This window comes from Mus musculus, chromosome 7 (assembly GCF_000001635.26).
Source record: "Mus musculus strain C57BL/6J chromosome 7, GRCm38.p6 C57BL/6J".
Lineage (NCBI taxonomy): Eukaryota > Metazoa > Chordata > Mammalia > Rodentia > Muridae > Mus > Mus musculus.
In genome coordinates, this window is record NC_000073.6 from 103,851,032 (window position 1) to 103,878,787 (window position 27,756).

Consider the following 27,756-nt stretch of genomic DNA (forward strand, 5'->3'; position numbering starts at 1 on the left):
TGTATAAGTTGTAGTCTTCTCCTCTCATGTAGAACACTCTTTGCAATAGACAAAGACCAGTACAGAAATCCACAACCATTCAAACTTCAGAGTTGTGGAGCCTAACCTCAGTGGATACATCTACACACCTAAGGATCAGGGAACACTTCAGAAGAAGGGCAAAAGATTGTAAGAGCCAAAAGACCATGAAGCTTGCTGTGATACACATTTGCTAATATGGGTGGGGTAAATAAAGCCCATGAGACCTCAACCATACACAAAGAATTACAGTCAACTAAGGGTTGCTGAGAGCTGGATCAAGAGTCTTCCCCGGGGCAGAGCACACCAATTGGTTACCCAACAAATGCTTTTTTAAAGAAAGTTAATTCTAAATTAGCTCTTGGATCTTGTAAAAGCTTTTTCCTAATGGTAATGGGATGTCACAACCTGCTGCAAGGTATCACTTGTCACCCTTTTCTTCACCCTCTACAGTAAATGTTCATATGTTCCATACACAATGCCTTCTCCACTAAATTTCTTTCTTCTCTCTGAGAATTCTTTCTCAGCTTTAGACTCTCACTGGGCCTGTAGAAGCCTTCCATGGCTTCTACGTTTCTCTCTTGAGTCCCTGCAGGTTTCAGATAAATGCCTGAGTCTTCCTGTGCTTCCCCCTTTCCAAAAACACATCAAATATGTGTCTTTAGCATAAAAGTAGAAAGCAGACAAGACAAAACTGAATTTTTGATTACCAGGAAGGATGATCTTTATTAAACATGATGTGCTTTCAAGGAACAGTCCAGTATTCATGTGCAGAAAGGAGGCATAGCGGACACACAGGATTGCTGGACAGCTAGAGAGAGGGCTCAGTGGTACTTGTGGGACAGCGCAGTGGCCACCCCAGCCACCAGCTTCTGCCAGGCAGCCTGCATCTCAGCTGTGAATTCATTGCCGAAGTGACTAGCCAAAACAATCACCAGCACATTACCCAAGAGCTGTTGATGGAAAGACAAAAGAAACAAATCGGTGTGTTAAATGAAGATTTGAAACGAATAAGCATTAAAAAAACAAAGAAATATTTTGAACCCATACTCTTTAACACATTCAGCATCAAAGCTTCCTCAATCATCTCTGATGAGCAGAGATTCCATTTTTCTATTGTTCCTCTTTTTTTCCCACTCACCACTGTTCTGCCTGGATTCTCATACCTTCTATTCTCAGCATATTTATTTGCCTGTCGTTATTCTCATTCTACAGTTGTCTAGTATCTGTAAATTCAGAATTTGTGTTTTCCTACTGCTGTTGGTGGAGTTTTAAAACTACCCCCAATGTAAGAACAAGCCTCCATTTGTCAAGATATTCACCTGGAAATTTAATACAATTTTATGTTTATTGAGAAAATTCACCATAAGGTTGTCTTGCAAGACTTTTCTTCAACATCAATCAATAGGACCCACAAAAAGTTAAGATTTTTCCACTCCCTATTCCATTTCTTCTTGCATAGATCTACTACTTTTCATATTACTCTCCATGATAAATCCAAGAAAATTTTATCACGACAAAATTTTCTAAATGTTTGTAAACTAATTTAGGTTTCTTACAGCCATTCACTGTCACCCTACTGGGACCAATTAATTAACTTTGACAGCTAAGTAAGCACCCCCTTATTCATATTCTTGGCTTCTCATTTTGTCCCCGAGACAAATCCAAAATAAATTTGTGGCATTGCCCTAGACTCACTTTGAAGTTCTCAGGATCCACATGTAGCTTGTCACAGTGCAGTTCACTGAGCTTGGCCAAGGCAGACTTGAGGTTGTCTAGATTCTTAATGGACTCTCCAAAAGCAGTCAGCACCTTCTTGCCATGGGCTTTGACCCTTGGGTTGCCCATTATGGCAGAAGCAGAGGACAAGTTCCCAAAGCTGTCAAAAAATCTATGGGTCCATGGGTACACAACAAGAAGCCTGTGAAGTGGAGAAAGACAAGTAGAAATATAAGGGAGCCTCAGAATTCTTGATTTCCCTAGCTCTTTGTACCCTAAAAACAATTCTTACCTTCCCAAGGCTTCACCACCAACCTCTTCAACATTGACCTTACTCCACAGGCCATTGATGAGGGTCTTTTCCTCAGCAGTAAAGTTCACCATGATGGCAAGTCTGGGAGGTTGCTGGTGATCACAGGAGTGTCAGAAGCAAGTATGTACTGCTGCTAGAAGTGGTGGCCTTTTATGCTTCACAGACAATGTTCTGACCCTTTGTTCTGCATTATTCTTTGAAGCTATTGGTCAGCCTGACCCGTGGTCCTCATGGGTGGAGCCAGGTCATGGGAGGGTCAGCAAAAACTGTACACTGTGTTTATGATAATGCACATTAGATATGGAGGTATTCTTTCTTTTTTGGCTCCTCCTTCAACAAAAACTCTCTTTGTTTTGCTTATTCTCTTTTCATTTTCTACTCTCCACATGTAAACTCCCAGTATAACGCCCATTTCTCTTATCACTTTTTCCAACAAAGGCACAGAAAGAGGAGTTTAGCCCACTATAGGAAAAAAAATCCAGTCTAAAATAACTTTACCGTTTAGGGAAAGAATGGCTATAATAATAAGAACAAACTCATGAAAAAAGGAATTTGTGCTGTGGACACAGAAATGCCAATATTACATCTGTTTCTCCTTTTCTTGGGATATGTGCTTTATAACTCTATCTCCTAGATATATATTGCCCCAAGTAGACAAGACTTATACATAGTTGCATCTGGAGGATGAATACAGTAGCAAAGGATTGACAATGGGTCCGAAGACTCAATTCCAAAATACAACAACAGGAAGTGACAGTGTAGAGAAGATGGATATAACAAGTTCTTGTTTTGTGATTCTAGAGAGTTCTCTGACCAAACCTTTGTGAACCTTACTCCGTTAGTAATATTGCTTTGATCTTTTTCCTTGCTTAATCCCATATAGATATTTCTCATCTGTGAGGTGGAACTGAAATAACTTTAAACTAGGCTTGTGATTCAACTGAGGAATGAGTGAGTTGATTCATCAATATCCTTGAGAAACATTTGTGGATAGTGTTTATTATAACTAAAGGATGGCTAGTGTGCTTGATTTCTAATCTCTTCTTGGAATTATTAGCTATCTCCTACGTATTGGACCTGAAATTAAAAGCCTACATTTGTATGTGTTTAACTGCATCCATGTGCATGAAGGATAGTTTTACACCATCCTATTTAATCTGCATCTGGCAAGACAGTTATCATTATCCACCTTTTATTCAAATAAACAGAATCACAAAAGTGATATAACTGTAAGGTGAGAGAACTGTTGACCAAGGGAGGAAGGCTCCAGATTTGGTCACAGTTTGGCTTTCCTATTTATAGGAAAGTTGTCCTCCAACCTGCCTCTGGTCAGTTCTGCCTGCATTTCTTCCTTTTACCTCCTCTATGGCTTCTTGTGCTCCTAACCCCCCTAAGAGTTTCTCTTCCAAGACTTTCATTTTATTTAGTTTAGTTCTGTTTTATTTTTTACATTTGTTTGTTTTTCTTGTGGGGCCCAAGTGATAGTGCCTATTTTTCATTTAGCAATGTGGCTTCGGTGTCTCAAATCTTTGTGTTCCAAATTTACCCAGAGGATCTTCTCTATAACCTTTGGCTTGCCCTGGCTTTTATGATGATTTGTTATGTGTCTAACAGCCATTTCTGACATATGAGAACACCTTTGTTTTACTTTCTTCTATGCTTACAGAAGCATTATCTTGTTTAAAGTGTCCCCAAATTGGCATTATTACAAGTAATTGAATCTCTGGCCCTCTGTCAGCTTTTTCTCTACATTATCTTTTGAGTACAGATTCTAACCCATGGCCAGTATAGATGTGAACTTATCTTCTCATGGCATAGACTATTTGGCAGACTATTACCTACTAAATAATGTATATACATAGGATTGACTAGAATATGGATACTTTATACATGTTAAAATAGCTACGTTTGGTGTGATGCACCTTCTTATGAACACATTAAGCTAACAGGATGACCATGGTATCCATGTCATACAGACTGAAAGTAAGCATATCTGTTACAACTAGAGCATAACATTTTAAAAAATGTTCTGTGGGTTCAGTTTAAAGTTTTCTTGCCTATAATAGACAGCCTAGGAAAATGTAACTCTAGGGTGAGAAAGATGTTTTGATTGTTCAAGTTTAAGACTGAATAGACAAAATCAGCTGGCTGTCAGCTTGAGTGCATCCTTGTTTCAAAACCCCAAGTCTGAGTGTTTGCCTAGCATGTACAAAGCTCTGGGAATGGATTCAATTCCTATGGCTGCTACAATCTTTTTAAAAGAAAGAATTCAATGCTGTGCTAATTTTAGATGTTATTAGTATAGAAATTTTTGAAGTATACTGTTTGTAGTAAATTAGGCCCTTAAACACAAGTTTTTCAGTGTTAAACAAGAAAAAAATAGTCTCTACAGTTGTTCTTCATCATAAATAGTTTTAAATTAGAAAAATTGTGAGTGAAGTTTCTGAACAGGAAAAACATGTTTTGTAATTTTATTAAAAGAAATGGTCACTACTCTGCTTCCATTTTATGTCTCCATTCATATTCCCAGAACAGCAATAAATTAGATAGAGTAAGTTTCTTAGGTGTTGCATTAACTAGGAATGACTACATACTAATGACAGCAAGGTGGAATCCCTGCAGGAAGCCCTAAACCTTCAAGGAACATGCAATGGAAAATGTCAAAGACACTGAATGCATCAGCCTCATGATTTGAAGATGAGTTAAAGAGAGAGCCATGTCTTTCTTAGCTAGAAATCCCTCCCTTTTCAGTTCAGAGCAGACACCTGTTTGACTGACCTCTGGGGCTATACTGAAAAACCAGAGAAGTGTCTGGCACTTAATTATCACGAGAGTTTTTACTAGGAAGAGAAAATAGAAAACCATAGTCAGCCAGGTATTCTCTTGAAACTGGTAACCTGGAACAAAGTCATAAGTGCCCTATTTTCTCCCATAACATCACTTCTCTTTCTTGGTTTCTTTGGCATTTTTTAAAATGCTTTTAAAATGTTAACATTATTGCTACATTGATGTGTAGAAGTGTAAAACATTTAAACAGGTTCTCCAAAGCAGCAAATATATATATATTTATATTCCCATCTAAGGCAGGCTACTTGGGTACTTGATCAGAAGGAAACAGATGAGTCACTGGTCTAAGACTACTCCATTTTTGTTAAGCTATAATTTATTGTCATTATCTAAATTCAAACAAAACAAGCCAGACTGTTTATTAACCCTATTTTTACTTTTTCATTGGCAGAAAGCTCTCATACCTTCTAGGTAAAACAAGTTTCTGCATTTTTACAATATCCTATAATAGCTTACCCTATGATCTATTTATCATCTCCATGGCATTCTTTTTTAACTTGGGTCCTAGAGTAAATAAATTGTCTATTTTCAGGATTAAAATTCTAGAGAACTCTTATCTTTTTATGTTAAATAAGCTCACCTGTGTATTTTATAAATCAAGATCAACTCACCAAAAACTCTGACATAATAAAACACATAGGCCCTTTTATTAGGTAGGTACTTTATATTTTCAATATTCCCCTTCATTTTATACTGCTTCAATTTATACCTTAGGGAATAGCCAAAATTCTTTGTTTTAGCTAGCTAATTACATTAACTAATAACTGGTGAACTTTATTAAAATGTAGCCCTTCTTAAGTATGCACTAATTAAATATTTGAATAATGTCTAAAAAAGTGTTGCCTCAAAAGCCATACTGATGTGCAGATATAAGAATTCTATGGCTGAATATGATTTTCAAAAGGGTTTTATTGTGAGATTAGGGTCCATCCATACTTCTAGCGTGCAAAGTGAATTTGGCAATTATTTTTTCACTTTGATTTTATTTATTTATTTATTTATTTATTTATTTATTTATTTATTTAAAATTTTTATTACGTATTTTCCTCAATTACATTTCCAATGCTATCCCAAAAGTCCCCCATACCCTCCCCCCCCCACTTCCCTACCCACCCATTCCCATTTTTTGGCCCTGGCGTTCCCCTGTACTGGGGCATATAAAGTTTGTGTGTCCAAGGGGCCTCTCTTTCCAGTGATGGCCGACTAGGCCATCTTTTGATACATATGCAGCTAGAGGCAAGAGCTCAGGGGTACTGGTTAGTTCATAATGTTGTTCCACCTATAGGGTTGAAGATCCCTTTAGCTCCTTGGGTACTTTCTCTAGCTCCTCCATTGGGAGCCCTGCGATCCATCCAATAGCTCACTGTGAGCATCCACTTCTGTGTTTGCTAGGCTCCGGCGTAGTCTCACATGAGACAGCTATATCTGGGTCTTTTCAGCAAAATCTTGCTAGTGTATGCAATGGTGTCAGCGTTTGGAAGCTAATTATGGGGTGGATCCCTGGATATGGCAGTCTCTAGATGGTACATCCTTTTGTCACAGCTCCAAACTTTGTCTCTGTAATTCTTTCCATGGGTGTTTTGTTCCCAATTCTAAGAAGGTGCACAGTGTCCACACTTTGGTCTTCATTCTTGTTGAGTTTCATGCGTTTAGCAAATTGTATCTTATATCTTAGGTATCCTAAGTTTTGGGCTAATATCCACTTATCAGTGAGTACATATTGTGTGAGTTCCTTTGTGATTGTGCTACCTCACTCCGAATGATGCCTTCCAGGTCCATCCATTTGCCTAGGAATTTCATAAATTCATTCTTTTTAATAGCTGAGTAGTACTCCATTGTGTAAATGTACCACATTTTCTGTAATCATTCCTCTGTTGAGGGGCATCTGGGTTCTTTCCAGCTTCTGGCTATTATAAATAAGGCTGCTATGAACATAGTGGAGCATGTGTCCTTCTTACCGGTTGGAACATCTTCTGGATATATGCCCAGGAGAGGTATTCCTGGATCCTCTGGTAGTACTATGTCCAGTTTTCTAAGGAACCGCCAGACTGATTTCCAGCGTGGTTGTACAAGCTTGCAATCCCACCAACAATGGAGGAGTGTTCCTCTTTCTCCGAATCCTCGCCAGCATCTGCTGTCACCTGAATTTTTAATCTTAGCCATTCTGACTGGTGTGAGATGGAATCTCAGGGTTGTTTTGATTTGCATTTCCCTGATGATTAAGGATGTTAGTGGGCTATCACTGGAAAGAGATGCCCATTGGACAGGCAAACTTTATATGCCCCAGTACAGGGGAACACCAGGGCCAAAAAATGGGAATGGGTGGGTAGGGGAGTGTGGGGGGGGAGGGTTTGGGGGATTTTGGGATAGCATTGGAAATGTAATTGAGGAAAATACGTAATAAAAAAATAAGGATGTTGAACATTTTTTCAGGTGCTTCTCTGCTATTCCTCAGGTGAGAATTCTTTGTTCAGTTCTGAGCCCCATTTTTAATGGGGTTATTTGATTTTCTGGAGTCCACCTTCTTGCGTTCTTTATATATATTGGACATTAGTCCCCTATCTGATTTAGGGTAGGTAAAGATCCTTTCCCAATCTGCTGGTGGTCTTTTTGTCTTATTGACGGTATCTTTTGCCTGAATTTGGCAATTTTTGATTTGGTAATATTTGAAATTTATAAAAAAAAAAAGTAAAAATGCTATATTTTAGCTAGGCATACCTCTTCAGCATTTAGTGTCCTAGGTGGAAGTTATAACTTAGGGAATTTCCTGAACTGTAAACTCACATCTCTGTGGGAAAAGATATGAGGATTGGCCAAGTAAGAAGAGATTAAATAATAACTACCCTGACAATGGCCAGACTCCATCCTTTAGCAAGGTCATTCCCAGTGACATTGTGAGAAACTGAGACCCTGTGCTCTTTGTCCCTGAAGTTGGTAATATTTAGTGATTGTTCTTGCCCCAAAATTCATAACACGAAAAAGCCATTCTGAAAGTAAGTCATCTGAGCCTCTAGTTCAGTGAGTCTAAGGCATCTATAAACGGAAGAAGCTTTCCTTTTTCAGGATCCTAGACCAAGGTGCCAAGAGACCAATTCTCAATAATCCTGCCTCACTCAAGCCTTTGTTACAATTTCTGACTGGACCAATTTTCTTCCTCCATGTTCTTCTTTTTTCTTCTTTTCTTTCTTCTTTCTTTTATTCTTGTTTATCTGTCCAGGGGTGTAAGGCTTTCTTTTATTTTATTTAAATAAGTAGAAGTAGAAAGAACTGGTGTTTTTCTTCTTCTGGGACTTGGGGTAGTGTCAGCTGGGTGGGGTCACAGACTGTGGTGACAGATAAGAGCCAGAGCTGCACAGAGCTGAGTCAAGGTTGAGGCCTCCGTGAGATTGGGGGAAGCCAGTGTGTTTGGGCTCCTGCCTTCTTTGTCCCATCATTGCTCCTTCATGAGTAGATAAGAGGTATGTGTTATGGGAGAGTGTTTGAGGATCTGGCTTAGGAAAGCCTGATAAATACGTTTCATGTAATACATATAAAAGTGTACAGATATTGTAATAAATGTGAGGCTATTACCAAAATTTTCAAGTGTACCATGGCAATATAATTTATGAAGTCTACAGAGCCAAGGAAATAAATAAATCACATTCTCAAAATACAACTGAGATGCAATTTTTCAAAAAGGAAAACAAACAACCCAAAAGATCAAAGGAGGGGCTCAAAATATTATAAAGCAACTAAAAGGCTTCAGAGCAAGGGGTTTTTAACTGTTGAGTCTGATATGTAATTAAAAAGTTAGTAATTAAGGAACTGGCCTAATAGAAAACTGTAGAAAAGAACAGTTCCCTATTGGCTACCCTAGAGACATTTTGGACCTAACATGCTTTCTCCAGACCATGACTCTCCTTTCCCTAAAGGAAATGAATAAAAGTAATAACTGAGCTGTTGGCACAATGCTAGTCTCATAATCTATTCCTTTGCAGGATGCCTGCCATGATTGCGCACACTCATGCTCCCACTAATGCATGCTAATTTCTAAACTGGAGCATGTATTAGTATAAGAATTTTGAGGCTCAATAAGCAGTAAATTTGTGCTAACCTCTATCTATACCTGTGGTTATTATAATCATGACCTAAGAAATACCTTGGAAGTTCTACTAGATTGGAAATTAGAGAAATTAAAAATCATCTTTGGAACATTTCTACATATTAGAACTGTCAAAACAATATCAGGCAATATCTCTCATGGATGGTAACTAGTGGCTTAAAAGCCATGGCTTTTTGGCTGGAAGAAGTTTATTTTTTCTTTGAAGAGAGGAAACTCTGATGACAGAACAACCAGAGGAAACACATCTGTGCAGAGAAGGCCTTTGGTTCCAAAGCAGTGGCTGTAGAGTAACTAAGGAGGGCTAGGTGCTTCCTTTTCTTCCTCCAAATGCGCATTTGTACCCCAAAATATCACCTGTCTTTCTGGGGTAATTCCTACATCCCTGATGAGTACCTCTCATGTTCACAATGATGTGAGAATGGTAGAATTCACTTAACCAGAATTTACAATACTGATTCTAACCTAAACTAAGGTTCTGTGCTAGATTACAGGGTAAATGTGAACTTGCCAGGGAACTACCTAGTACAGATCCAATGACCCTAACTCTAACAACACAGGCTATTCCCCCTTCCTCTTCTACACCAGACTTTTCATAAGCTTACCCAGTTAAAGCAGGTCAGATAAGGAAACAGGGTACCAGTGAATGTCTGCAATGAATTCAAGCCCATTCCAAATAGCATTTCATTAACAATTGCATAGTTTATGAACAAAACTCTTGTGTGTGTGTGTGTGTGTGTGTGTGTACTAAAATGTGTGATTCTGTTGCTTCTAGGTATGAGTCTAAATAAACTTTACATTTATAAAAAATGATTTGTTATAACATCTAATAAAGATCATGAGAAGTAATTTTTAACTAGAAAATAAAATATTCTAGGTTATGTCACACAGCAAGGCAGGGTCCCCTTTTCATTGTAATGCTGGTGTAAGTAATGTTTTCTTCAGGTAGCAAACTTATTTTCTTTTCACCTTCCCTGTGGACTTCCTCCTAGAGACCCAGATAGCACTGATCAGTCACAGCTGAAAACATCTGGCCACACACCCTAAGCCTCAGCATGACTCAGCATGACTCAGCACTGCTGTGCTCAAGCTAGATGCTGGCTCACAAGGCTGAACACACCCACAGGGTGGGGAGTGGAGAACTGACTCCGCCTGGGCCCAGCTAACCTCCTCTGCCCTTGGACAGTGGTACTGCAATAATTGAGATCTAGAGAGAGAATATGAAGAAGTGGAAAACTAGAGTTTACTTAAATCATAGATGGAAGCTGGAAAAAATGCAGAGGCTCGTTAATGTGTAGGAAGCTTAACAGTCATTCAGGAAATGTTTGTGGAACATCGGTAATATGCTGATACTAACATCAACACTTGAGGAATAAGTGATACTAACACATGTGACCTGTCTGCCAGAAGACCTGGTCAAAATTAACAGTTAATCATAATTCAAGATTATTATATATTCTGAACTTTGTAGAGATTGTAAGGTTAGAAATCCATGTCTTTCTCAGTGAAGATGCCTTTTAGAAAGTAAGGGATGACATGTAATACAACGTACAGACCATAAACTGTATTTTTCTTATTGAGCCCTTTACTCTCTCTGTTCAGAGAAAGGTGTGGGAACTAGTCAAGATGCACTGACTCAGTTGATGTAGTATAGCCAGAAACCCCACTGAGCAGGAACAGGCAAGGCAGCTTCCTCATTTAGCACAGGCTGTTCTCCCTTTCTCTTCTACACAAGACTTTTCATAAGCTTACCCAGTTAAAGCAGGTCAGATAAGGAAACAGGGTACCAGTGAATGTCTGCAATGATTTCAAGGCAATTTCTAGTTAAACTAAGCCATCAATGGTCAGCGTTTTAGTTGGATATAGAGTGAAGGAGGTCACAACTTTAGTCTAAGACCTCACGAGGCAGGGACAGGCAGATCTCTGTGAGTACCAGTCAATCGTGATCTACATAGTATGTTCCATGATAGCATAGTTATATAGTAAAATCCTGACTCAAAATGAAGGAAGAAAAGAAAGAAGTAAGGAAAGGAGGAAGGAAAGAAAGAAGAAAAGAAAAAAGAAAGGAAAAGGGCAGGGACTGCTTATCCTAGAAATATTACCTACTTCCTCTGTAAGCTTGAGCAATTTGCTTGGCTTCTTCAAGTTGTAAAACACAGAATAATAATATAGCTTGTGTTTTAAGCAAGAGCCACAGGCAAGGGAAGAGGATAGGATTACAAAAACTTTAAAATTACCCTTGAACCCAAGTATGGTTCTAGGCCTTTCTATTTGTGTGGCCTTGAGGAATCTACTTCTCCCCTCAAAATTTCTATCTCACATTTTACAAAATGGAGAAAGTGAGGATTAGGGTTTGAATGCTGGATGTCTCTCCCAGGCTGTATTTGAATACTTAATCCACAGGTGGCTTTACAATTTCCACTATCATTTGAATTTCTAACTTAAGCAGATTCATAATATTGTAAAACAATATTGAGGTCTCCAAATACAACTTTTCAGGAGATACTTAAATATAACTCATTGTACAGGAAACTTCTCTATCCAGCATTCCTATTTAGCCATTTTCTTTTTGTTTTGTTTTTTAATTAGATATTTTTTTATTTACATTTCAAATGTTATCCCCTTTCCTAGTTTCCCCTCCTAAAATCCCCTATCCTCTCCCCCCTGCTCCCCAACCAGCCCACTCCTGTTTCCTGGCCCTAGCATTCCCCTATACTGGGACATAGAACCTTCACAGGACCAAGGGCCTCTCCTCCCATTGATGTCCGACTAGGCCATCCTCCATTACATATGCAGCTAAAGCCACAAATCCTTCCATGTGTTTTCTTTGATTGGTGGTTTAGTCCCAGGGAGCCCTGGTCATTTTCACTCTCTATTCAAGTTCTCTTCTTCCTAGAATTTCACGAGATAATGTGAAGTGTCTAAGATTAGCCTGAGAGGAACAATGCCAGCTGACTTTTGAACAACAGCTGAGAGCACTGTCCTGACAAGAATGTCTATAGGACTGGTATTGGGTTCTTCCATACTCACTGAAGATGAGACTAATGAGATGAAACACAAAGCTATTTTTGAAGCTGTTAGTATATGGAGTAAAATATATACTAGTAAGACATGAGGTTATTCTATTGTCAGACTGTGCAAATAGAGGGTCTAGTAATATTTTGTCTTAGGTCGAGTATTCCTATTGTAACAACACAACATGCTGCCTCTCTTGGCTTATTAAGATCTTTGGACCTGACCAGAGGTAAAATGTCACAGAGGTGTGCACTGGGTGGGTAGATTTATATGGTTTGAAGATAATGAGGCTTTAAGTTAATGTCAATGAATGGGAAGTCAGTTTTAGGACAAAAATTAGTGATGGAACTTAATGCATGCTCAGTCTCCTTAATAAAATTTGCCAGTTGGCCAAAGGCTTATAAGGCAAATTGAGCATCCATGACTTCCAGTTTTCTCAAAAAAAAAATTTAAAAAAAGGTACCTATAAATAATCATCTGAAAAATCTCTGTTATTCAAGAGAGTATCCTTTTTTATTCTAGGCATTTTCAGCATGTCTTTAAATTTTCTTCTCATATATTCCTATGAGATACAGTCATGACTAAAGAAGTAGAAAGTACAAGTATATCTTAGACTCTATTTTTTATATATTTAATTTTTAAGATGATATTTCATTTTTTGAGGATTTCCTATATCATATTTTGATCATATTCAACCCTCTCTCCTCTATAAGGCCCTCCCAGATCTGTTTCTACCTCTTCACTCCTCCTAAATTTAGTATCCTGTTCTATATTGCATTGAATCTTTTTAATAACTTTATTAATCCAATTCAGTCTTCCCAGAAGTGTGGGACCGTCCACTGGAGGGAGGCTGAACTACTTAGAAGCCACAGCCTTCAAGAATGGCGTCTTCCTCCCTATGAAGTCACCAGCTGTCAATAGCTCCTCCATTAAAGATGTGAGCCTCTCTGCACTCCATGCCAAAGGATTGACTGGCTTGCTCTTTTTTATAAATGTAATTTTACTATTTATTTAACACAAAGACAATTCTGCATGCTAATGAGATTCAATTGCTTGCTTCTTTTTATAGTAAGAATGACAGCTATCCTTAATATTCAGCACTGTAATATATACAACATCCTCAATGCTTTTCAGCTGAAAATTTTGAATATTCCAGTCATGTTGAGAATGCTACTTCACACAAACACATGGTACAAAAAGATAGGATATGCTTATGGTCACCTGGCCCCACATATTCATGAAGTAAATGTTAGAAGAAGTGATTAAGAAGAAGTTTATGTTTCTACTTCTTTGAGCCCATGATAAATGATTTCTTCATGTCTTGGTGTTAAAGGGGTATTATTCAGCAGGAACAGAAATGTCCCTGTAGTATCACTTTGGAGAGCTCTGTGGGCTTCTCTATACCATGTGCTCAACAAGAAGTAATATGCTATACATAGCACAATAGATAGTGCACTTTGGTTATAACTACCAGTTCACATCTTATATGTTCTTAGAAATTCATTTATACTATTACATTTGTGTTCCTTTCTCATCAATAAAGAAGACAATGCATTTGTGTCGTGAATGCTGTTGTGAGCATAAGTACATTCATGATAGTAATTTAAATTACAATGTAGCAACTCAGTACTCAAAACCTGTAGCCGCCTGTGGCCACACAAACTAGATTCCTGAGTGGGAGGCCGGAGCTGTAAGGGAGAGAACGTGAAAGAAGAAAAGAGGCCAAGACAGATTTCTGATCAAGGCCCAATGTTTGCTAAGAGTCTGTGCTTATAAAGGGGGGATGCCACTCCAGACTTTGTTGCTAAGTTGTTAGCACTAGTCTGCCCTAACTGTTAGTATTATGTCACCAATTCCACAGGTTGTCAGCTATCTCAGGAATATCTCAGGAAGACAGGTTCAGCCTCTCAGTGGGTAGGAGCATCTTGGAGAAGAGCAGTGGCAGGTGACAGAACAATAGAACCATCTAGGTTGGAAGGCTCCACCCCAGGTGGTCTCATTCTCAGTGGCAGCAAGGTCTAAATCAGCCTGCTTAAGACAGGGAGGCTACAAAAATCATTGGATTTAGATACACATACCTCAGAGAATTTAAGTATCGTAGAACTACAATAGCAAATAACATATGTAAAAATTTTAATTGAGTACTATTCTTAATTTTCCTTTAGTCTGAATCATTGTATCTTCAAGTATCTCTCATCAGGTTTCTACACCATCTTCTCAGCTCCTGCTGAGGCTCCTAAGACTCTTTTATGCCTAAGAATCTTATATAACTTTGTATGATGACAGCTTCACTATTAGGGAGGTGTTCTTGGACTTCAAAATAGATATCAGTAGTCTTCAAATTGGTCTGGACTTAAGTAAAGTACCTGGTTAGATGACCCTAATATGACAGGGTATAGGTTTGTTGCTGTTGTTGTTACTGTTCTTCTTTTTATAATATCCCATCCATGGATAATTAATCATTAAGCTTTGAAGCTGATATTACGATTCCTAGAAATTCTCATTGATTTCTCAAACTTATTTGCTGTTTAAGCCTCCTGGTTCTGAAAGACTAAAGTTCCCAGCTGAACTGTTGGGCACTGATCTGCAGAACTGTGTCTTTCACTTGATCATCAAATACCTACTCAGGATAGGAATGATTATGACCCTGACTTTTATAAATTATGAACCTAAAATCAGGAGGCATGGGGTTGTTTTCACATAGCTGAGAGAATGAGAAGCTCATGTGGTAAGACATAAAAATGCCATATGCTTTTTCTCCCCACCCTTTGTCCTACTGCTCTCATGTTTGTGTCTATCTTTTCTCAGAGTCACAGACTCCACCCTGAGCTGAAACCCAGACATGGTCATCTATCTGAGCCAGCATGTAAGTGACCCTTCTTGATAGCTGGCAGCTAGCATCAGATGTATACATATGGGACCTCTGATAGACACATCTTCCAAAGCAGCCTCTCTCAGTCCCTAGGAGGCCTAGGGTTTGCTGAGTCAAAGTTCTCTGTAGTAAGGGTCTTAGAAACCTGTGCTCCAAAATTTACACTTACAGATCTCCTGTTTGTTTTCTCCTCCATCTGTAACCAGGCTCTTTTTCTTCATCTAACCCATTGAATCCTCATCAGGGAAACAAGCATCTCTCAGCAGGAGCTTCAAACAGAACAGTGTCTGGTATTTGCCCAGACGTTTTGATCTTAGGAAAATGTCCTAACTCTTCTGAGCTCAGTTTTTCTAGACAGTGTTTCTCTGTAGTCCTGGCTGTCCTGGAACTCACTTTGTAGACCAGGCTGGCCTCGAACTCAAAAATCCACCTGCCTCTGCCTCCCAAGTGCTGGGATTAAAGGCTTGTGCTACCACACCTGGCTTGAGCTCAGTCTTAACATAAAGGGAAAAAAAAAAAAAAGAAAACATATTACTGGTGTCTATTCATAGAGTGAATTAAAGACTTAGCAAGAACTAAATTGTTGGACTGTATATAGCACAAAAGGATTCAATGAGTGACAATTTCATCTTATCATTTAATAATCTCTGTCCTCACATATCTCATTCATCTTCCACTCCTCTACTTAGCTTTTCTTCCTGTTGTTTGTTTGTTTATATGAATCTTCTTGTTACATTCCTCTCACTGTTTCCAGATATAAAAGAAAGTTTTAAGATTTGGAGTGAGAGAACTGTGGTCTTTCTTAATGAAGTGATTCTGTACCATCTGAGCAGTGTTGAGACTGATGGGGCAAGGGCCAAGGCCAAAGGAAGGGGCTAGTGGGAGTATCTAAACTCACTACCTCTTAGAAACCGACAACAAATTAGAAATGACTTCTAGGTGCCAGAAAAAACTTCTGTCATGGTCATTTCAACTAGGAAGGCTCTGAGATCATGAGGAAGTAGTTTCAGTATAAAGGGCATCAAGAGGCTCATGAAAGGAGGGGCATTCCAAAATCTCAGTCACCGAGGAAAACAATTTACAGAAAGTAACCATGCCTAGTTTAGTGTAGAATAGTATAGAGCAATGAAGTGCAGACTAGTGTAGAGAATAGAGTAGTGTAGACTAGTGTAGTGTAGAGTAATGCAAAATAGAGTTGTGTAGTATAGTGTAGTGTAGAGTAGTGTAGTGTAATGGAGAGTAGTATAGTGCAGAGTAGTAAAATGTAGACTAGTGTACACTAGTAGTGTGGTTTAGTGTAGTATAGAGTAGTGTAGACTAGTGTAGTGTAGAGTAGAGTAATGTAGTGTAGTGTAGAGTAGTGTAGCATAATGTAGCGTAGAGCAGTTTAGAGTAATGTAGCTCTTGACTTACCCATTCTTCATATTTTGTAAGGTCTCTGAAGTTTCAAAATGCCCCAAATTCTTACATGCTACAGCCTTGGTGTTAGAGAAAGAATTACAGTTCCTACTTAATTCAGAACTAATTGTCCTGTTTCTCTATTAACATCAATGTATCCATTTAATAATCTGATTTATCTCAACAAAAAGCAAGGGACAAGCCTTCCTCTCTGCCTTGTCCTATGGATGCCATTTGGTATATGATCAAGCTTAGAAACAAATGTGGTTTTTTTCCTATCAATGGGAATATGGGACTTCATCAAAACCAGCACTTTGCCTGGCGTGGTGACACACACCGTTAATCCCAGCACTCGGGAGGCAGAGGCAGGTGGATTTCTGAGTTCGAGGCTAGCCTGGTCTGCAAAGTGAGTTCCAGCACAGCCAGGGCTATACTGAGAAACCCTGTTTCGAAACAAACAAAACAACAACAACAAAACAACAACAAAAAACCAAAAAAACAAAACAAAACAAAAAAAACAAAAACAAAAACCCAGCCCTTCTGGAACTTCTCACCAGGGGTGAAAACTATTTATCATAAGCATGAAAGGAAGCTCGTCAGTTTTCAACTGAGCCTTTTTTTTCCAGGTAATTCTTTTTGTCTTTGGAAACAATGGTTTTATTCACATGGTTTTTACGTATGTATATATCTTTAAATAATATATAACATTATTTCAAAAGCTTTAATGCAATATTTAATTGTATATTAGTACATGTGCTCTTCCACTGTCTTCTTATCTCTTTATTTGGGAAGTTAAAATTATATTATTTTCCCTTTACTTACCTCCCTTCATTACCTATCACACACCCCTCCTAAGTGTATATAAAAAATTGTCTGCCTGTCATGAATCTCCCAAAGAAATCCTAAGTAACATACTGAGTTAACTGGAACACAACCATTTTATATTGGAACATTAAACACAGGGAAGGCCTTTAACACATGTTAAACATAAGCCAGAAAACCATAGTCTTTAGACTCATGAAGATAATTAATTCATGGAACATGATCATGTATATCCAGTACACCATCTCCACTTAAGATAGTCTATCTGGCCTTGAGTAAATGGTGTGATATCCTCTGGATCTGGAGTCACAGGGTGTCATAAACTACCCAGCATGGGTGCTAAGAACCAAACTCAAGTCTTCATGGAGAGCAGCAAACATGCTTAGACTCTGAGCCGTTGCTTCAGTACCATGGTATAATTTTACAATAATTTAGGAAAGTAGAGTGGAGAATCAAAAACACATTGTGTCAGGGCCAGTTAATGTGGTTCACTAGATTAAAGCACGTTCACACAAGACTGATGAGCTCGGTTCATGCCCAGATTCCATGTTAAAAGCTGGATGCTGTGGTGTTTATCTGTAATTTCAGCACCTCTGTGGTGAGATGGTAGGAAGAGACAAAATTGCCATCAAAATTCATACACTAAATACACTAGAAAACACAGACCAGCAGGAATAAGAAAGAACCTGTTTTGGCAGTGGGGAAAGACAAAACTGAGTCCAAATTTTTACTCTGATCTGTACACACAAGCAATGATATCACATAGACTACGAATAGCAATGACAATAATTGGCACAATTAATAGAGCTTAAAACTTAAATTCCAACATCCTGAATAGTAAGTGGTATAAAGTAGATAAATGTTTTAGAAAAAGGAACTGGAAATTCACTGGAAAATGAAAGAAGAGTAGTTGAGAGATGAATTTAAATCCCACCATTTGTATGTGTATAAGTGCCTGGATATACTAGGGAAAACTAACACTGCTTTCTTAACTGTAATAAAATAAGAATATTAATAGCATTTGCTTTAGATAATTAAAAAGTAGTCAATGAGGTCATTTACCCAAAACAGTTTTAGTATTTTCATAGAATGAGCCTTCAATAAATATTAATTTTATTATTAGTGTACTATTTAAAAACAAATTAGAATAAAGTGTGTCCCAAAAGAATTATTATATATAAGTACAATTAAGTAATTAAAATTATTATATATAAGTACAATTTTAGCAGCCAATATTTCTGGAGCATTTACCATATATAAGGCACTACTGTAAATGCTGTATAATTAACCCAAACAATTTTCACAATAGTCTTAACAGGTTTGTTAAAAGCCTATGGAACATTGGGAGTTGGTTTTAATACTATGTCCATTTGTGAGGGGACAGGGGAAGAGTGTAATAGTGTGAGAACCCCAAGGAGTCAATAAGTACACCAAATGTCTGTGGGCACAGCAGGGGAGCTGCACATGTGAATTCTCAGCAGCTGTGACAGCATCCATGAAACCAGAATAAATCCAAGACAGACAAAATGCCAGAATAGAGAGTATGGCACAGAGTCCCACCCCTAGTTATAGAGCTATTAGCAATCCTTAGCTGCCAGGAAAGGAGGGGGTCTCTAAGAGGATAGAGCCCCTGGTAAGTCAACCAGGATCCAACAGAAGACCACACCTCCAAGAATATTTTGAGCAGCACAAATTGTTCTTGTTTTTTGTTTTGTTTTTGTTTTTTTTGTCTTTTTGTTTTTAATGGCATAAAGTTGAGTGAATAAGAAGGCAGCTATCAATCTGAGAACAGTTGGGAGAGTGAAGATAGCCAAAAAAAACTGTATAAGACTTTCAAAGAACTAACAAAACAATGAAAAAATTATTCTTAGAACTCTATAATATGAAATGACAAATAACAAACTGGAGAAAAACCATATAACATATGAAGGAAACAAAGCATATGGTAGTTAATGAGAACTGCTGAATCTTCATAACATCACATGATCTGATGAGAATCTTGACCAATGTTCTATATGAAACTTCTGTGAAACAAGGGTTGGAATTTCAGAAATGACCCATCGGAAATTAATATGTGTGGGAGAGGGAGTTATTTTCTTAAGTTATATGACAATAGAAAGAGGGGGTCATCTTCTCTCCTCCACCGTGCAAAGCACCCACGTATCTAGTGCTCAGTAGGTTTGGTGTACCGAGGGAATTTCACTAAATAAGAAAAATCTTTGGGCAGGCTGCCTGCCAGTAGAGGATCTCAAACTCAGGGACCTTCCTGGTGTGGGAAATGAGGCAGTTTATACATTTAGTTGATGTAATATATGTTGAAAAAGATCTCTCAAGAATAATTTACTAGTGGCCTTTACTTTCAGAAGAAGAAACTAAGGGTCAAAAAAGTCTAGAGACTTTCGTAATGATATTACATTTATCATGGGAATTCCTGAACTAGGATGCCTAGCTCTTGCCTGGCTGGCATGTGCATTTGCATGAAGTTCCTGCCTCTAAACCTGCTCATCATGAGAGAAAGAGCAGAAGGAATTAAATATATGCACACACACATACACACACCAAAACAAAACCCTTCAAAGTGGTTTCCATGGCACAGTCTGGGCTGTACAGACATCTAGGTGTTTCTTTAAAAATAAGCATACAACTTAAATATACAAAAGTGCAAACTGCTGTTTGGCAGTTGGAAAGCCAAGGCTCTGAGCCTGGCTTCCTGGTCCAATAGATAATATTATCAGAGTCTTGGCAGGATCTCACTCCCCTTGCTGTGGGTGGGAGGATCTCAGACTAGTAAAGGGGTGGGGAAAGCCATCTCATTCTGACATTGCTGCTAGATGTAAGAGAGGGCAAATTGTTCATGATCTGAAACCTTGAGACATGGTTACTGTCACCTACCAAAAAAAGAAAGAAAAAAGAAAAAACAAAAAACCAAAAAACAAAAAATTAAACATACAACAAAAAAACCACAAACAAACAAACAAAACCCAACCAACCAAAAACAAAACAAAACAAAACAAAACAAAAAACACTGAGTGGTCTACATGCACCCTCCACGTCTATTCTTAAATAAAAGAGATTAAAAGTTCTTTTCACTGAATGCAGTTCTATCCCAAATCTCTCTCACACAAACACACCTGAAAAAGTGCTTCATTCTTTTTCCTAAACTTGATAATGGACTTGTCATAACAACTTAATTGCATTTATGTCAGTTCATAACATTTGATTTTTGTGGCTCTGAGAAAATTATATTCTAGTGAGTAAATACAATTCAAATTAAGGCATTAACAATAATAATATCTTTGAACCTGTGCTTTCTGTCAAATATAGAAATACTAGAACTGGAGAGTGATGGCTCAGTGGTTAAGAGCACCTGTTGCTCATGCAGATGACTTGAGTTTGGTTCAAGTACCAGTGTGCTAGCTCACAACTGTCTGTAAGTCTAGTTACATGGTATCCAATGCCCTCTCTGACAACCATGGGCACTAGTTACACCCATGTATACATACAACACTCAAACACATAAAAATATGTAAATAAATAAGTTTAGAGCATAGAAATACTATAAAATAATCCAATGGTTGTGAGCAACAATGAAATAATGTATAATAACATCTTTAGATGACATGTGGCATAAAAATTCAGGAAATACATTGAAGCATTTTACTTTACTCTTTTAATCTTGTATATTCTTTGAGAATTTCAAATACTAATAATTTTTAGATCATTTGCCTCTCTAATTTCTCCAATTCCTTTTGAATATATCCCACTTATTTCCAAATTATTGACATATTAGTCATTAATTATTACTTTATAAATAATGCAAATTGTGTATAATATATACAAGTTTATAAGCACATCTAACTGAGATCATTTAGAGATGTTGCAATGTGCCTAAAGTTGCCCATTTCAGACTGGCTAAGCAATCAAGAAACTCATTTAATTCTCTCTCTCAACAATCATTAATTGCCAGTATATGTGCTTCGATAGGTGATGTTAGTGCCTGATTCCGGGTACTACCTTGGTGATTTGGAGAAACCACACATCATTTATATACGCCAAAATGGGCTGGAGAAAGTATTGGATGTAAATCAAAATGTAGTTTTTATAACCAAAAAAATATAAAGACACTCTTTTCCTGTCAATGACAAACATTTGGTCTTTCCAGCTGTTGGGACTATGAGTGAGTGACTAATAAAAGGCTTGCAGATGCAGTTTACCTGTGGCAAGGCAGAGGTCCTGGAAAGAGCAAGTGTCTCAAAGCACAGCCTAATGGGAAATTACTACAACAGGTTGACAGTGGCCTTATGTAAAAAGCACCAACCATTTGTCTGATCTCAAAAAGGAAATGATTTTCAGGGTTACAGAAGGCTGGAGAAGTTTTAATCTATGCCTTTGAAGTATGACTCGCTCTCTTCCTTGTTGACCATGTTTAAAACTCTTCTTTACTCCCAAGGCCGGTAGTATTTGGATTGAGTTGAATGTATTTACAAACATGTATAAATATATTGCAAAGTTTGGATGTCTGGTGTAGCGGGGAAAAAAGGAGACGTTGAAACCTGTGCTCTGTCCATACTCTAGTGAAATGTTTTAAAACAAACCACCTGTGAAGCTAATGTGTCAAAAATTGTTTTCATGTCTTTTGATTAATTTTTATATCTAATATAGATTAGAGACCATTGAATTAAGTCAAAGGCAGATACTTCAGATCAATAACAGAGGCATTTTATATGAAGAACACTAAATGGATGCAGAGTTCATTTATATTTATAGATTCATATAGAATATTTATACATATCACAGAAATAAAGACTATGCATTCATGAAGAGGTGGGAGGCATGAAAGGAATTTGGGAGGAAGGGAAAGGTGAGATGATGTAGATATACTAGTCATATGTGAAAGTCTCAAAAACACATTAATTTTTAAACAAGGGGGTTAATTTTAAAGACCTACATTTATCATCATTTACCTATTAAATTTCTACCACCTACCTATCATCTATTTGTCTATTTATCATTTGTCATTGATTTTTTTTTTGTGAACATGAATTCAAAGTTTATAATGCAGTATAGCAAATGTGTACTCAACTCTGAAGAAGTGGAAGTTGTTGGAACAAAAGTGAACACAACTTTGCTGCCCTCTCTCGTCCTTCTGCTATATTGCAATTCTCCTTTTAAATTATTCTAAATTAAATGTATTCTTTTAAACATCCATTCAAGTATATAATGCATTCCAGTTACTGTCCCACCCATTCATTCTGTCTTGTCTTTCTCTGAATCTCATCAGTACCATCTCCTCACATTGATATCCTCCTTCTTGGTTTTGAGACCTGATGAGTTCATTCAGAACTGTCTGTGAGATCATGGTGTGGAACGATCTGCTGGAGTCCTGTGGTCTCAGAAGTGAGGATACAACTGAAGGCAAGGCTCTGTCAGAGCTTGGCATAACTGATCATGGGATCCTTTGTTGGAGACCCTGTTCTCTCTTTGTTTCAGCATTTCACAAAAATCCAATAACAATAATCCCCAAACACACAGCAGAACATTGACATATTGGGAGGGTAATATATGAAAAGAAAATCAAAACGGTTTGAGTTCAGGCCTTTGAAAAATCCACAGCATTAGACAACTTAATCACTTTTGTGATTCATGGAATTCTCCAGCCCAATATTAGAATAATATTTTGTGACTCCTAGTGTTAAAACATAAACTTTGTGATATAATATAGAACAACCTTGCACAAGTTAAGAAATTTCAATTTATTTCAACATTATTTTGACAGTACCTACTGTGTGTCAGTCCATGTGTTTGTTGAAAGTTTTAGGTGTATCATCTTAATCCTCACAAATGTTTACAGTGTTTTGTTTTCTTTTTCTTTTTCCAAGTGAGTAAATTACAACTTAGAATATTTAAAGAACTGGATGTAACTGGAAAATCAGTTCATATTATAAAACAATACAATAATATAGATTCATATAGCAACTATATCTTTTCAGACATACTCCTCTATCCAGAGGGTGGTAGCCTCAGTTACCCGACATTAGTTCTTAGTATATTAATATATAGTATATACTTCTTGAGAATTGGGAACATGAGGAGACTTGTAGGGGGAGATAGATGTGGGGGGTGTAAGAAAAGGAGGGTGGTTAACAAAGAACCCAGTACTTAGTTTGCCTCTTGGGAAATGTCTCTTTCTACTACACTAAGTTAAAAGTAACTTTTCTCTTTCTGCTTTTCTAAAATAAAGACTGCCTAACACTTAAAAATCATTTGAAAGTTTCTGGCATTTGCTAAATCCAAGGTGATATTTTACTGATTTGGCTTTAAGTATTGTAAAGAGGGAAGTACTGACATATTCTCAGAAGACATTGTGGGGAATAGAGAAGGTAGGCAGAACGTGCAAGTGTCCTGTTCCTCTACCATGAAAATGACGCCTACTGGCAAGTGGTCTTTTCACCATTGTCCTCGCTGGAGAATCCACACACCTAGGTCTGTAGGCTCCATAATAATTGTCTTCCCTCTAGTGGTGAAAACGCCTCATTCTTTTTCTCTAGTTTTGTCAGATATGAGTCAGTTAATAGAATCTACTAATAAAAGCAAGCCATCTCGAGTTTTGTCATTGATTTTATTGTTGTGATCAGCATTCAAGTTCTCATCCTTCACTGATGACCACTCAGGCCCCTTCATGTGCAGACTGACAGGCTGTGGCATATTCAACTGGAAGAAATTCCTCCTGTTTACTGTACTAAAGTGAAACTGACACAGCCAAATGAAGCTTTACAGATACTTTTCAAATAAGGAAACAAAATCACCTGCACAGTGTACACAAAACAGTTATTTGCAATGTTTATCTCACCACAATAATAAACTTCTGCAGAAGGCCACATCAATTATTAATCTAAACATAACTTGAGACTAACAGGACCATGACCACATGGAAGCAGGAGAAATAGGGTCAGTAATAGGTTCAAGAAAAGAAAAGTCGTTTGAACTAGCATATCACAGAACAGATCAGAAAGGTACAGTAACAAATGTCTGCCACACCAACAGGAGAAGTGACTGTTAATAAGGACAACTGTCCACGTGGCAGATTAAGTCTGTAAAAGAAGGACTCTCAGAAGACAAAAGAGATCCACCCCATAATCAGCTTCCAAACGCTGACACCATTGCATACACTAGCAAGATTTTATCAAAAGGACCCAGATGTAGCTGTCTCTTGTGAGACTATGCCGGGGCCTAGCAAACACAGAAGTGGATGCTCACAGTCAGCTAATGGATGGATCACAGGGCTCCCAATGGAGGAGCTAGAGAAAGTACCCAAGGAGCTAAAGGGATCTGCAACCCTATAGGTGGAACAACATTATGAACTAAGCAGTACCCCGGAGTTCTTGACTCTGGCTGCATATGTATCAAAAGATGGCCTAATCGGCCATCACTGGAAAGAGAGGCCCATTGGACACGCAAACTGTATATGCCCCAGTACAGGGGAACGCCAGGGCCAAAAAAAAAAAAAAAATGGGAATGGGTGGGTAGGGAAGTGGGGGGAAGGGTATGGGGGACTTTTGGCATAGCATTGGAAATGTAATTAAGGAAAATATGTAATAAAAATAAATAAATAAATAAATAAATAAATAAATATTTTTTAAAAAAAAACCCCATTTATGGGAAACATAGCAAGAGTGAGTCCTAAGACTGTTGAACTGGTGGGCACACAGCAATTAAGAATGTACATAAGTGTGACTCACTTTGCTAACGTAAGCAGTTTCTCCCACAGTTTAGATGTGTGTTCCTGTCACAGTCCGGGGCTGAAAAGTCTCTTTAGGAGGAGAGCCCAGCATAACTGAATTAGTTATCTGGTACATGGAAGGAGGGAGGAAGAAAGGGTGATTGTGGACAAGGGAGGTACTCCACCTTGGCCAGGAGCACATCATTTTTAACATTTGCTTAGTCAAACTTAGACACATGAACTGATGATAATAAAGAACAAAGATTTCAGTGATGGGTTTTGTTCATTGTAATCATAGTCACAAGGGCTATCAAGACCCTGAGCTCCTAAAATAAAATCAGAAAAATTTATACCCTGAGCTCCTAAAACAAAATCAGAAATATTTATGTCTTTCACAAGCACAAGGAGTTACATATTTATAGTTCTTAAGTAGTAGAAGTCAAACTATAAATGCCCCCAAAATGAAAATTTACCTTATTTTCTAGAATGTGGACGCCCTCACCCTAAATATCTATTTCAGAATAAATACCGTAGGTTTTAAGAAAAATTTTATCAAAAACAAAATACAGAGTTGTGGAGCCCAGCAGCAATGGAAACATCTACAAAAGAATTCCTACACCTAAGACACTGTGGAAGAGCAGGTGGAAAGAGTGGAAGAGACTAAGGATTATGGACTTTGCTTTGAGACTCTCTCTCCTAGTGATGTCAGAAGTGTCATCCATAAAGTGTCGCCAGCACAACTTCCTAAACAGTATCTGAACAAGGAACAAAAGCTAATATGGACTCCAAAGTGGACTGGAGTAAACTTATAAAGCCTCTGCTCTACCCAAAGAAATAAGCAGGCAACAAAGAAGCACTATGAGGCCTCCTACCTCTCCCTATAGAGTTTCTCTAACCCCTTCAACTGTCATCCATTTTATTGTGGAGGTTAGCAGAAATGTAGAGCTCCATTTGAGGTGTAATGAATGACTGAATATGTTACTGTTTCTCTTGACCAACACAAGAAAGTAGATTGGTCCATACACTATTTCTATAGATAAATCCACCTTGTCCTTTTTTTTTTTTTTTTTTTTTGGATAAAATACTTAGCCTATGTAAGTCACCTATATAGGGACCAAACTCGTCGTAGTAATGAAAAGAAACTTGAAGGTTCTCCTGAGAATCAAAAACTGAAGTTCTTAGAATAAAGATTGGCAATCACCATCATTCTATTATATCCTAAATTCACATGACGCTGTAAACTCTGTTTGCTTTACTATACTTTGCTGTTACGGTGGAGGTGAAGGCTAATGCATCATGATAGTGCCTAAGTTTAGCCTCTAATTAATTTTTCACCTTTTATTTCTTGCTCCTCATCTTTCAACAATGCTCTGAATTCAGCTGGTTAGTGAAGATAACATTTGATGCTGAAGCAGAGAGGCATGGATAGACTATCAGAGAAGTCAAGGCCAGTGAATACAGCAGGAGAATCTGTCTGAAGCCAGATAACATGAGTACTTTGAAAAGGTGTCTCAAAAGATAAGAGACCGAAGAAAAGGAGAATGAAAAGTGTAACTCTGTCAAGATGTAAGTGATTTCAATAAAGCACATGAATAAGAAGAATAAACTAGAAGGATTTGAAAAAATGAGACTATTGAGCTATTTTGGCAAAGAAAATGTCTCAGGGATACCTATAAGAAATGATAGAAGTTAACACTAATAGGCTGAAAATAATTGGGCAATGGCAAATAATGTACATTCATGTGTGGGATGCCTTACTAAAGAGCAATAAACAATTAGCAAGCAAATCCAGGAACTCTACTATATCCCAAAAGCACCATGTTGGGCGAAAGAAAATAATTGTCTTTTACATCATTTCTAGTTTTGTGGTACAACTTGCTTGACCATCTAAGGAATAATAATGACTTCTGTTATAGGACTTAGCACTGGATGAGTTCTTTAACTAGTAAGTGGCATCTAATTTGGAGTGAAGGATCTGTGCTATGTCCATTTCATAGTGTGCTATTCAAGAAAGGAACAGAGGTAAAAGATTGAGAAGAAAACAGGTACAACACCTATGCCCTTGTTTCACAATGGGAAACCAGATGTCTGGAGAATGTCACATGTCTGCAGATGTCTACTCTCACCATCCTCACACAAATGAGTGACAGGCATGTCCATAACAGACCACATAGGAGAAGGGAAGATTAGGACTCAGAAAGGGAATGTTTGGATGTTTGGTAAATTGTTCAGAAATGTGAGAATAAAAGAAAAATTCAGATTCTAAGTGGTATGAATGGAAATAAAAGGAATAGCAGTCTTTGTTATCATGTTTAACTTGCTGAGTGTCTCAGCGCCTTACCATCATGAAACAACTGTAAACTTGCAGGATTCTGGACAGCTGAGTGTCATATCAAGGATCTGTTGGCCTTTAGTAAGAGGTGATGAGTGATCACAAACATGAACTGAAGGGGTTCATGCAAAGCCTTTGGAGAACTGACATAAGATAAGAGTCTGACATGAATGCTATACAACTAGCCAAATTATACCCAAAAATTATTTTAAAACATATAATATTATTTTGGGAGATTATCTCTGAGAAGACTTTAAGCTGATGGGGAAACAACTTGGCTTAGCAGACTCACAGGAGTGATAGAACAAAGCCTCTGCCTTCATGGAGACTAGGAATGTGACACTGGGATCAGAACAAAGAACCTCTGTGTAAGGAACTGGGCATGGGGTGGTGCGTGACCATGAAGATGAGGATTGTGACACTTGGCTGAAAGACACTCCTGTTGGGAATAATATCACTTTTACCGCGCAATAAGTGACTTTATACATGATCATGTCTATGCTGTTGGCTTAATAGTGTAAAAGGATTTTCAAAATAATAAATTACTTATTTTTGGATGGATTACTAAATTTATTCATTTTTATTGGATATTTTCTTTATT

The 27,756-nt window shown here is 37.8% G+C and overlaps 1 protein-coding gene across 1 annotated transcript, besides 32 other annotated features; it reads right to left on the reverse strand.

The window, feature by feature from the left end:
* Positions 1-722: 722 nt before the first annotated feature.
* On the reverse strand, positions 723-2,176 carry Hbb-y (hemoglobin Y, beta-like embryonic chain). Its single transcript, NM_008221.4, has 3 exons — positions 2,030-2,176; positions 1,717-1,939; positions 723-971 (listed from the first exon to the last, which is right to left on the reverse strand). Exons 1-3 carry the CDS (start codon positions 2,119-2,121, stop codon positions 843-845), a joined length of 444 nt encoding a protein of 147 aa, NP_032247.1. The 5' UTR covers positions 2,122-2,176; the 3' UTR covers positions 723-842.
* Positions 1,735-2,851: a transcriptional cis regulatory region, noted in NCBI's record as "deleted deltaEy fragment including the Ey promoter, exon 1, intron 1 and most of exon 2". NCBI's record gives its function as "necessary for expression of the Hbb-y gene in embryonic yolk sac {active_cell/tissue: yolk sac(E10.5)}" and the evidence as "EXISTENCE:knockout evidence [ECO:0001091][PMID:12525692, PMID:17077320]".
* Positions 1,735-26,514: a biological region, named in NCBI's record as "hemoglobin, activating region". NCBI's record gives its function as "regulatory_interactions: Hbb-b1 | Hbb-b2 | Hbb-bh1 | Hbb-bs | Hbb-bt | Hbb-y".
* Positions 2,122-2,330: a promoter, noted in NCBI's record as "-158 to +52 epsilon-y promoter fragment". NCBI's record gives its function as "Hbb-y gene minimal promoter in transfected MEL cells {active_cell/tissue: MEL}" and the evidence as "EXISTENCE:reporter gene assay evidence [ECO:0000049][PMID:12920040]".
* Positions 2,122-3,431: a promoter, noted in NCBI's record as "-1337 to +52 epsilon-y promoter fragment that includes additional CACCC motifs compared to the -158 minimal promoter fragment". NCBI's record gives its function as "Hbb-y gene promoter in transfected MEL cells {active_cell/tissue: MEL}" and the evidence as "EXISTENCE:reporter gene assay evidence [ECO:0000049][PMID:12920040]".
* Positions 2,274-2,296: a protein binding site, noted in NCBI's record as "22-bp epsilon-y-CACCC Sp1- and Sp3-binding oligomer". NCBI's record gives its function as "necessary for Hbb-y promoter activity and binds SP1 and SP3 in MEL cells {active_cell/tissue: MEL}" and the evidence as "EXISTENCE:protein binding evidence [ECO:0000024][PMID:12920040]".
* Positions 2,274-2,296: a protein binding site, noted in NCBI's record as "22-bp epsilon-y-CACCC BKLF- and EKLF-binding oligomer". NCBI's record gives its function as "necessary for Hbb-y promoter activity and binds BKLF and EKLF in SCFA-induced MEL cells {active_cell/tissue: MEL(+SCFA)}" and the evidence as "EXISTENCE:protein binding evidence [ECO:0000024][PMID:12920040]".
* Positions 2,274-2,330: a transcriptional cis regulatory region, noted in NCBI's record as "sequence between -100 and -158 that includes a CACCC motif; based on difference between the activities of the HS2 -100 and HS2 -158 promoter constucts". NCBI's record gives its function as "region critical for epsilon-y promoter function in uninduced MEL cells {active_cell/tissue: MEL}" and the evidence as "EXISTENCE:reporter gene assay evidence [ECO:0000049][PMID:12920040]".
* Positions 6,859-9,087: an enhancer, noted in NCBI's record as "deleted HS1 fragment (delta1); the deletion coordinates on the GRCm38 primary reference genome allele (HbbS or 'single' haplotype) are inferred from alignments with the HbbD allele ('diffuse' haplotype), which was used to generate the knockout (-4675 to -6999 relative to the Hbb-y cap site)". NCBI's record gives its function as "weaky reduces beta-globin gene expression by up to 24% when deleted at its endogenous location but is not essential for nearly normal expression and does not affect developmental expression {active_cell/tissue: yolk sac(E10.5) | liver(E15.5) | blood(adult)}" and the evidence as "EXISTENCE:knockout evidence [ECO:0001091][PMID:11567985]".
* Positions 6,859-26,514: a locus control region, noted in NCBI's record as "deleted LCR fragment (deltaLCR-D) including 5'HS1-5'HS6; the deletion coordinates on the GRCm38 primary reference genome allele (HbbS or 'single' haplotype) are inferred from alignments with the HbbD allele ('diffuse' haplotype), which was used to generate the knockout (-4675 to -28560 relative to the Hbb-y cap site)". NCBI's record gives its function as "necessary for high-level expression of the beta-globin genes but not for developmental specificity or chromatin opening of the locus; homozygous deletions cause lethality in early embryogenesis {active_cell/tissue: yolk sac(E10.5 or E12.5) | liver(E12.5 or E15.5) | blood(adult)}" and the evidence as "EXISTENCE:knockout evidence [ECO:0001091][PMID:10882079, PMID:9809066, PMID:11553791]".
* Positions 7,972-8,571: a DNAseI hypersensitive site, noted in NCBI's record as "5'HS1; observed in erythroid and multimyeloid lineage cells but not in spleen or thymus cells; the nucleotide coordinates are approximate for this feature". NCBI's record gives its function as "chromatin accessibility in erythroid and multimyeloid lineage cells {active_cell/tissue: erythroid | FDCP-mix A4 | B6SUtA | LyD9}" and the evidence as "EXISTENCE:in vivo cleavage assay evidence [ECO:0001075][PMID:1438257]".
* Positions 9,633-10,779: an enhancer, noted in NCBI's record as "deleted 1.1 kb KpnI HS2 fragment; the deletion coordinates on the GRCm38 primary reference genome allele (HbbS or 'single' haplotype) are inferred from alignments with the HbbD allele ('diffuse' haplotype), which was used to generate the knockout". NCBI's record gives its function as "mildly reduces beta-globin gene expression by up to 30% when deleted at its endogenous location but is not required for globin gene switching {active_cell/tissue: erythroid}" and the evidence as "EXISTENCE:knockout evidence [ECO:0001091][PMID:7557375, PMID:9668526]".
* Positions 9,659-10,745: a locus control region, noted in NCBI's record as "1.1 kb EcoRI-HindIII HS2 transgene fragment". NCBI's record gives its function as "confers copy number-dependent and integration site-independent expression on a human beta-globin transgene in transgenic mice, but does not confer developmental stage specificity {active_cell/tissue: erythroid}" and the evidence as "EXISTENCE:transgenic organism evidence [ECO:0001131][PMID:7958423]".
* Positions 9,659-10,805: an enhancer, noted in NCBI's record as "1.1 kb EcoRI fragment (mLAR1.1) or fragment 9 containing 5'HS2". NCBI's record gives its function as "up-regulates the human A-gamma-globin promoter in transiently transfected K562 cells and in K562 and MEL cell colony assays {active_cell/tissue: K562 | MEL}" and the evidence as "EXISTENCE:reporter gene assay evidence [ECO:0000049][PMID:2217202, PMID:1454538]".
* Positions 9,869-10,203: an enhancer, noted in NCBI's record as "HS2 core deletion (dela5'HS2c)". NCBI's record gives its function as "reduces adult beta-globin gene expression by up to 25% when deleted at its endogenous location; similar to the phenotype of the HS2 full deletion {active_cell/tissue: erythroid}" and the evidence as "EXISTENCE:knockout evidence [ECO:0001091][PMID:16189270]".
* Positions 9,872-10,471: a DNAseI hypersensitive site, noted in NCBI's record as "5'HS2; observed in erythroid and multimyeloid lineage cells but not in spleen or thymus cells; the nucleotide coordinates are approximate for this feature". NCBI's record gives its function as "chromatin accessibility in erythroid and multimyeloid lineage cells {active_cell/tissue: erythroid | FDCP-mix A4 | B6SUtA | LyD9}" and the evidence as "EXISTENCE:in vivo cleavage assay evidence [ECO:0001075][PMID:1438257, PMID:7958423]".
* Positions 9,995-10,000: a protein binding site, noted in NCBI's record as "in-vivo-footprinted GATA-1 site at HS2". NCBI's record gives its function as "recruits RNA polymerase II (pol II) and binds GATA1 in MEL, bone marrow and fetal liver cells {active_cell/tissue: MEL | bone marrow | fetal liver}" and the evidence as "EXISTENCE:chromatin immunoprecipitation evidence [ECO:0000226][PMID:12193659]".
* Positions 10,052-10,072: a protein binding site, noted in NCBI's record as "double MARE Bach1-binding site at HS2; the Bach1 BTB domain modulates binding and Bach1/MafK heterodimer interaction". NCBI's record gives its function as "heterodimerizes with MAF bZIP transcription factor K and binds Bach1 in MEL cells {active_cell/tissue: MEL}" and the evidence as "EXISTENCE:protein binding evidence [ECO:0000024][PMID:9565602, PMID:26503787]".
* Positions 10,053-10,071: a protein binding site, noted in NCBI's record as "tandem in-vivo-footprinted NF-E2 sites at HS2". NCBI's record gives its function as "heterodimerizes with MafK to activate beta-major-globin gene expression and binds NF-E2 in MEL, NIH3T3, bone marrow and fetal liver cells {active_cell/tissue: MEL | NIH3T3 | bone marrow | fetal liver}" and the evidence as "EXISTENCE:chromatin immunoprecipitation evidence [ECO:0000226][PMID:10891470, PMID:11517325, PMID:12193659]".
* Positions 10,053-10,071: a protein binding site, noted in NCBI's record as "in-vivo-footprinted AP1 site at HS2". NCBI's record gives its function as "binds AP-1 in MEL, bone marrow and fetal liver cells and more weakly in non-erythroid NIH3T3 cells {active_cell/tissue: MEL | NIH3T3 | bone marrow | fetal liver}" and the evidence as "EXISTENCE:protein binding evidence [ECO:0000024][PMID:8423777, PMID:10649435]".
* Positions 14,335-15,405: a DNAseI hypersensitive site, noted in NCBI's record as "5'HS3; observed in erythroid but not in non-erythroid hematopoietic cells; the nucleotide coordinates are approximate for this feature". NCBI's record gives its function as "chromatin accessibility in erythroid cells {active_cell/tissue: erythroid}" and the evidence as "EXISTENCE:in vivo cleavage assay evidence [ECO:0001075][PMID:1454540, PMID:1454538]".
* Positions 14,338-16,637: an enhancer, noted in NCBI's record as "deleted 2.3 kb AvaI-EcoRV HS3 fragment; the deletion coordinates on the GRCm38 primary reference genome allele (HbbS or 'single' haplotype) are inferred from alignments with the HbbD allele ('diffuse' haplotype), which was used to generate the knockout". NCBI's record gives its function as "reduces adult beta-globin gene expression by approximately 30% and embryonic gene expression only minimally when deleted at its endogenous location, but is not required for globin gene switching {active_cell/tissue: erythroid}" and the evidence as "EXISTENCE:knockout evidence [ECO:0001091][PMID:8649401, PMID:9668526]".
* Positions 14,481-16,533: an enhancer, noted in NCBI's record as "fragment 5 containing HS3". NCBI's record gives its function as "up-regulates the human A-gamma-globin promoter in MEL cell colony assays but not in human K562 cell colony assays or in transient enhancer assays in K562 or MEL cells; also enables integration site-independent inducibility on a linked human beta-globin gene in MEL cells {active_cell/tissue: MEL}" and the evidence as "EXISTENCE:reporter gene assay evidence [ECO:0000049][PMID:1454538]".
* Positions 17,228-20,163: an enhancer, noted in NCBI's record as "deleted HS4 fragment (delta4); the deletion coordinates on the GRCm38 primary reference genome allele (HbbS or 'single' haplotype) are inferred from alignments with the HbbD allele ('diffuse' haplotype), which was used to generate the knockout (-19847 to -22561 relative to the Hbb-y cap site)". NCBI's record gives its function as "weaky reduces beta-globin gene expression by up to 27% when deleted at its endogenous location but is not essential for nearly normal expression and does not affect developmental expression {active_cell/tissue: yolk sac(E10.5) | liver(E15.5) | blood(adult)}" and the evidence as "EXISTENCE:knockout evidence [ECO:0001091][PMID:11567985]".
* Positions 19,535-20,118: a DNAseI hypersensitive site, noted in NCBI's record as "5'HS4; observed in erythroid but not in non-erythroid hematopoietic cells; the nucleotide coordinates are approximate for this feature". NCBI's record gives its function as "chromatin accessibility in erythroid cells {active_cell/tissue: erythroid}" and the evidence as "EXISTENCE:in vivo cleavage assay evidence [ECO:0001075][PMID:1454540]".
* Positions 20,364-20,863: a DNAseI hypersensitive site, noted in NCBI's record as "5'HS4.1; observed in erythroid spleen and there is no equivalent HS in humans; the nucleotide coordinates are approximate for this feature". NCBI's record gives its function as "chromatin accessibility in erythroid spleen {active_cell/tissue: erythroid spleen}" and the evidence as "EXISTENCE:in vivo cleavage assay evidence [ECO:0001075][PMID:9834246]".
* Positions 21,451-22,378: a DNAseI hypersensitive site, noted in NCBI's record as "5'HS4.2, also known as HS5A; observed in erythroid spleen, MEL cells and fetal liver, and there is no equivalent HS in humans; the nucleotide coordinates are approximate for this feature". NCBI's record gives its function as "chromatin accessibility in erythroid spleen, MEL cells and fetal liver {active_cell/tissue: erythroid spleen | MEL | fetal liver}" and the evidence as "EXISTENCE:in vivo cleavage assay evidence [ECO:0001075][PMID:9834246, PMID:10534403]".
* Positions 21,708-21,727: a protein binding site, noted in NCBI's record as "probe A Ap1/NF-E2-binding site at HS5A". NCBI's record gives its function as "binds Ap1/NF-E2 in MEL cells {active_cell/tissue: MEL}" and the evidence as "EXISTENCE:protein binding evidence [ECO:0000024][PMID:10534403]".
* Positions 23,325-23,824: a DNAseI hypersensitive site, noted in NCBI's record as "5'HS5, also known as HS5B; relatively weak HS observed in erythroid spleen, MEL cells and fetal liver; the nucleotide coordinates are approximate for this feature". NCBI's record gives its function as "chromatin accessibility in erythoid spleen, MEL cells and fetal liver {active_cell/tissue: erythroid spleen | MEL | fetal liver}" and the evidence as "EXISTENCE:in vivo cleavage assay evidence [ECO:0001075][PMID:9834246, PMID:10534403]".
* Positions 23,588-23,659: an enhancer blocking element, noted in NCBI's record as "m5'HS5 enhancer-blocking fragment". NCBI's record gives its function as "weakly blocks activation of the human Agamma-globin promoter by the mouse 5'HS2 enhancer especially when two copies are present in transfected K562 cells {active_cell/tissue: K562}" and the evidence as "EXISTENCE:reporter gene assay evidence [ECO:0000049][PMID:11997516]".
* Positions 23,588-23,659: a protein binding site, noted in NCBI's record as "m5'HS5 CTCF-binding oligonucleotide". NCBI's record gives its function as "weak enhancer-blocking activity and binds CTCF in K562, MEL, NIH3T3, 293T and fetal liver cells {active_cell/tissue: K562 | MEL | NIH3T3 | 293T | fetal liver}" and the evidence as "EXISTENCE:chromatin immunoprecipitation evidence [ECO:0000226][PMID:21454523]".
* Positions 23,659-23,678: a protein binding site, noted in NCBI's record as "probe B Ap1/NF-E2-binding site at HS5B". NCBI's record gives its function as "binds Ap1/NF-E2 in MEL cells {active_cell/tissue: MEL}" and the evidence as "EXISTENCE:protein binding evidence [ECO:0000024][PMID:10534403]".
* Positions 26,015-26,514: a DNAseI hypersensitive site, noted in NCBI's record as "5'HS6; observed in erythroid spleen; the nucleotide coordinates are approximate for this feature". NCBI's record gives its function as "chromatin accessibility in erythoid spleen {active_cell/tissue: erythroid spleen}" and the evidence as "EXISTENCE:in vivo cleavage assay evidence [ECO:0001075][PMID:9834246]".

Excerpts from the sequence above, each read along its gene's own strand:
- Hbb-y (NM_008221.4), bottom strand. The coding sequence starts at position 2,121 with ATGGTGAACTTTACTGCTGAGGAAAAGACCCTCATCAATGGCCTGTGG. Across the intron at positions 1,940-2,029 it reads GGTGGTGAAGCCTTGGGAAG|GCTTCTTGTTGTGTACCCAT; the intron begins GTAAGAATTGTT and ends TCCACTTCACAG. Across the intron at positions 972-1,716 it reads TGGATCCTGAGAACTTCAAA|CTCTTGGGTAATGTGCTGGT; the intron begins GTGAGTCTAGGG and ends TTCCATCAACAG.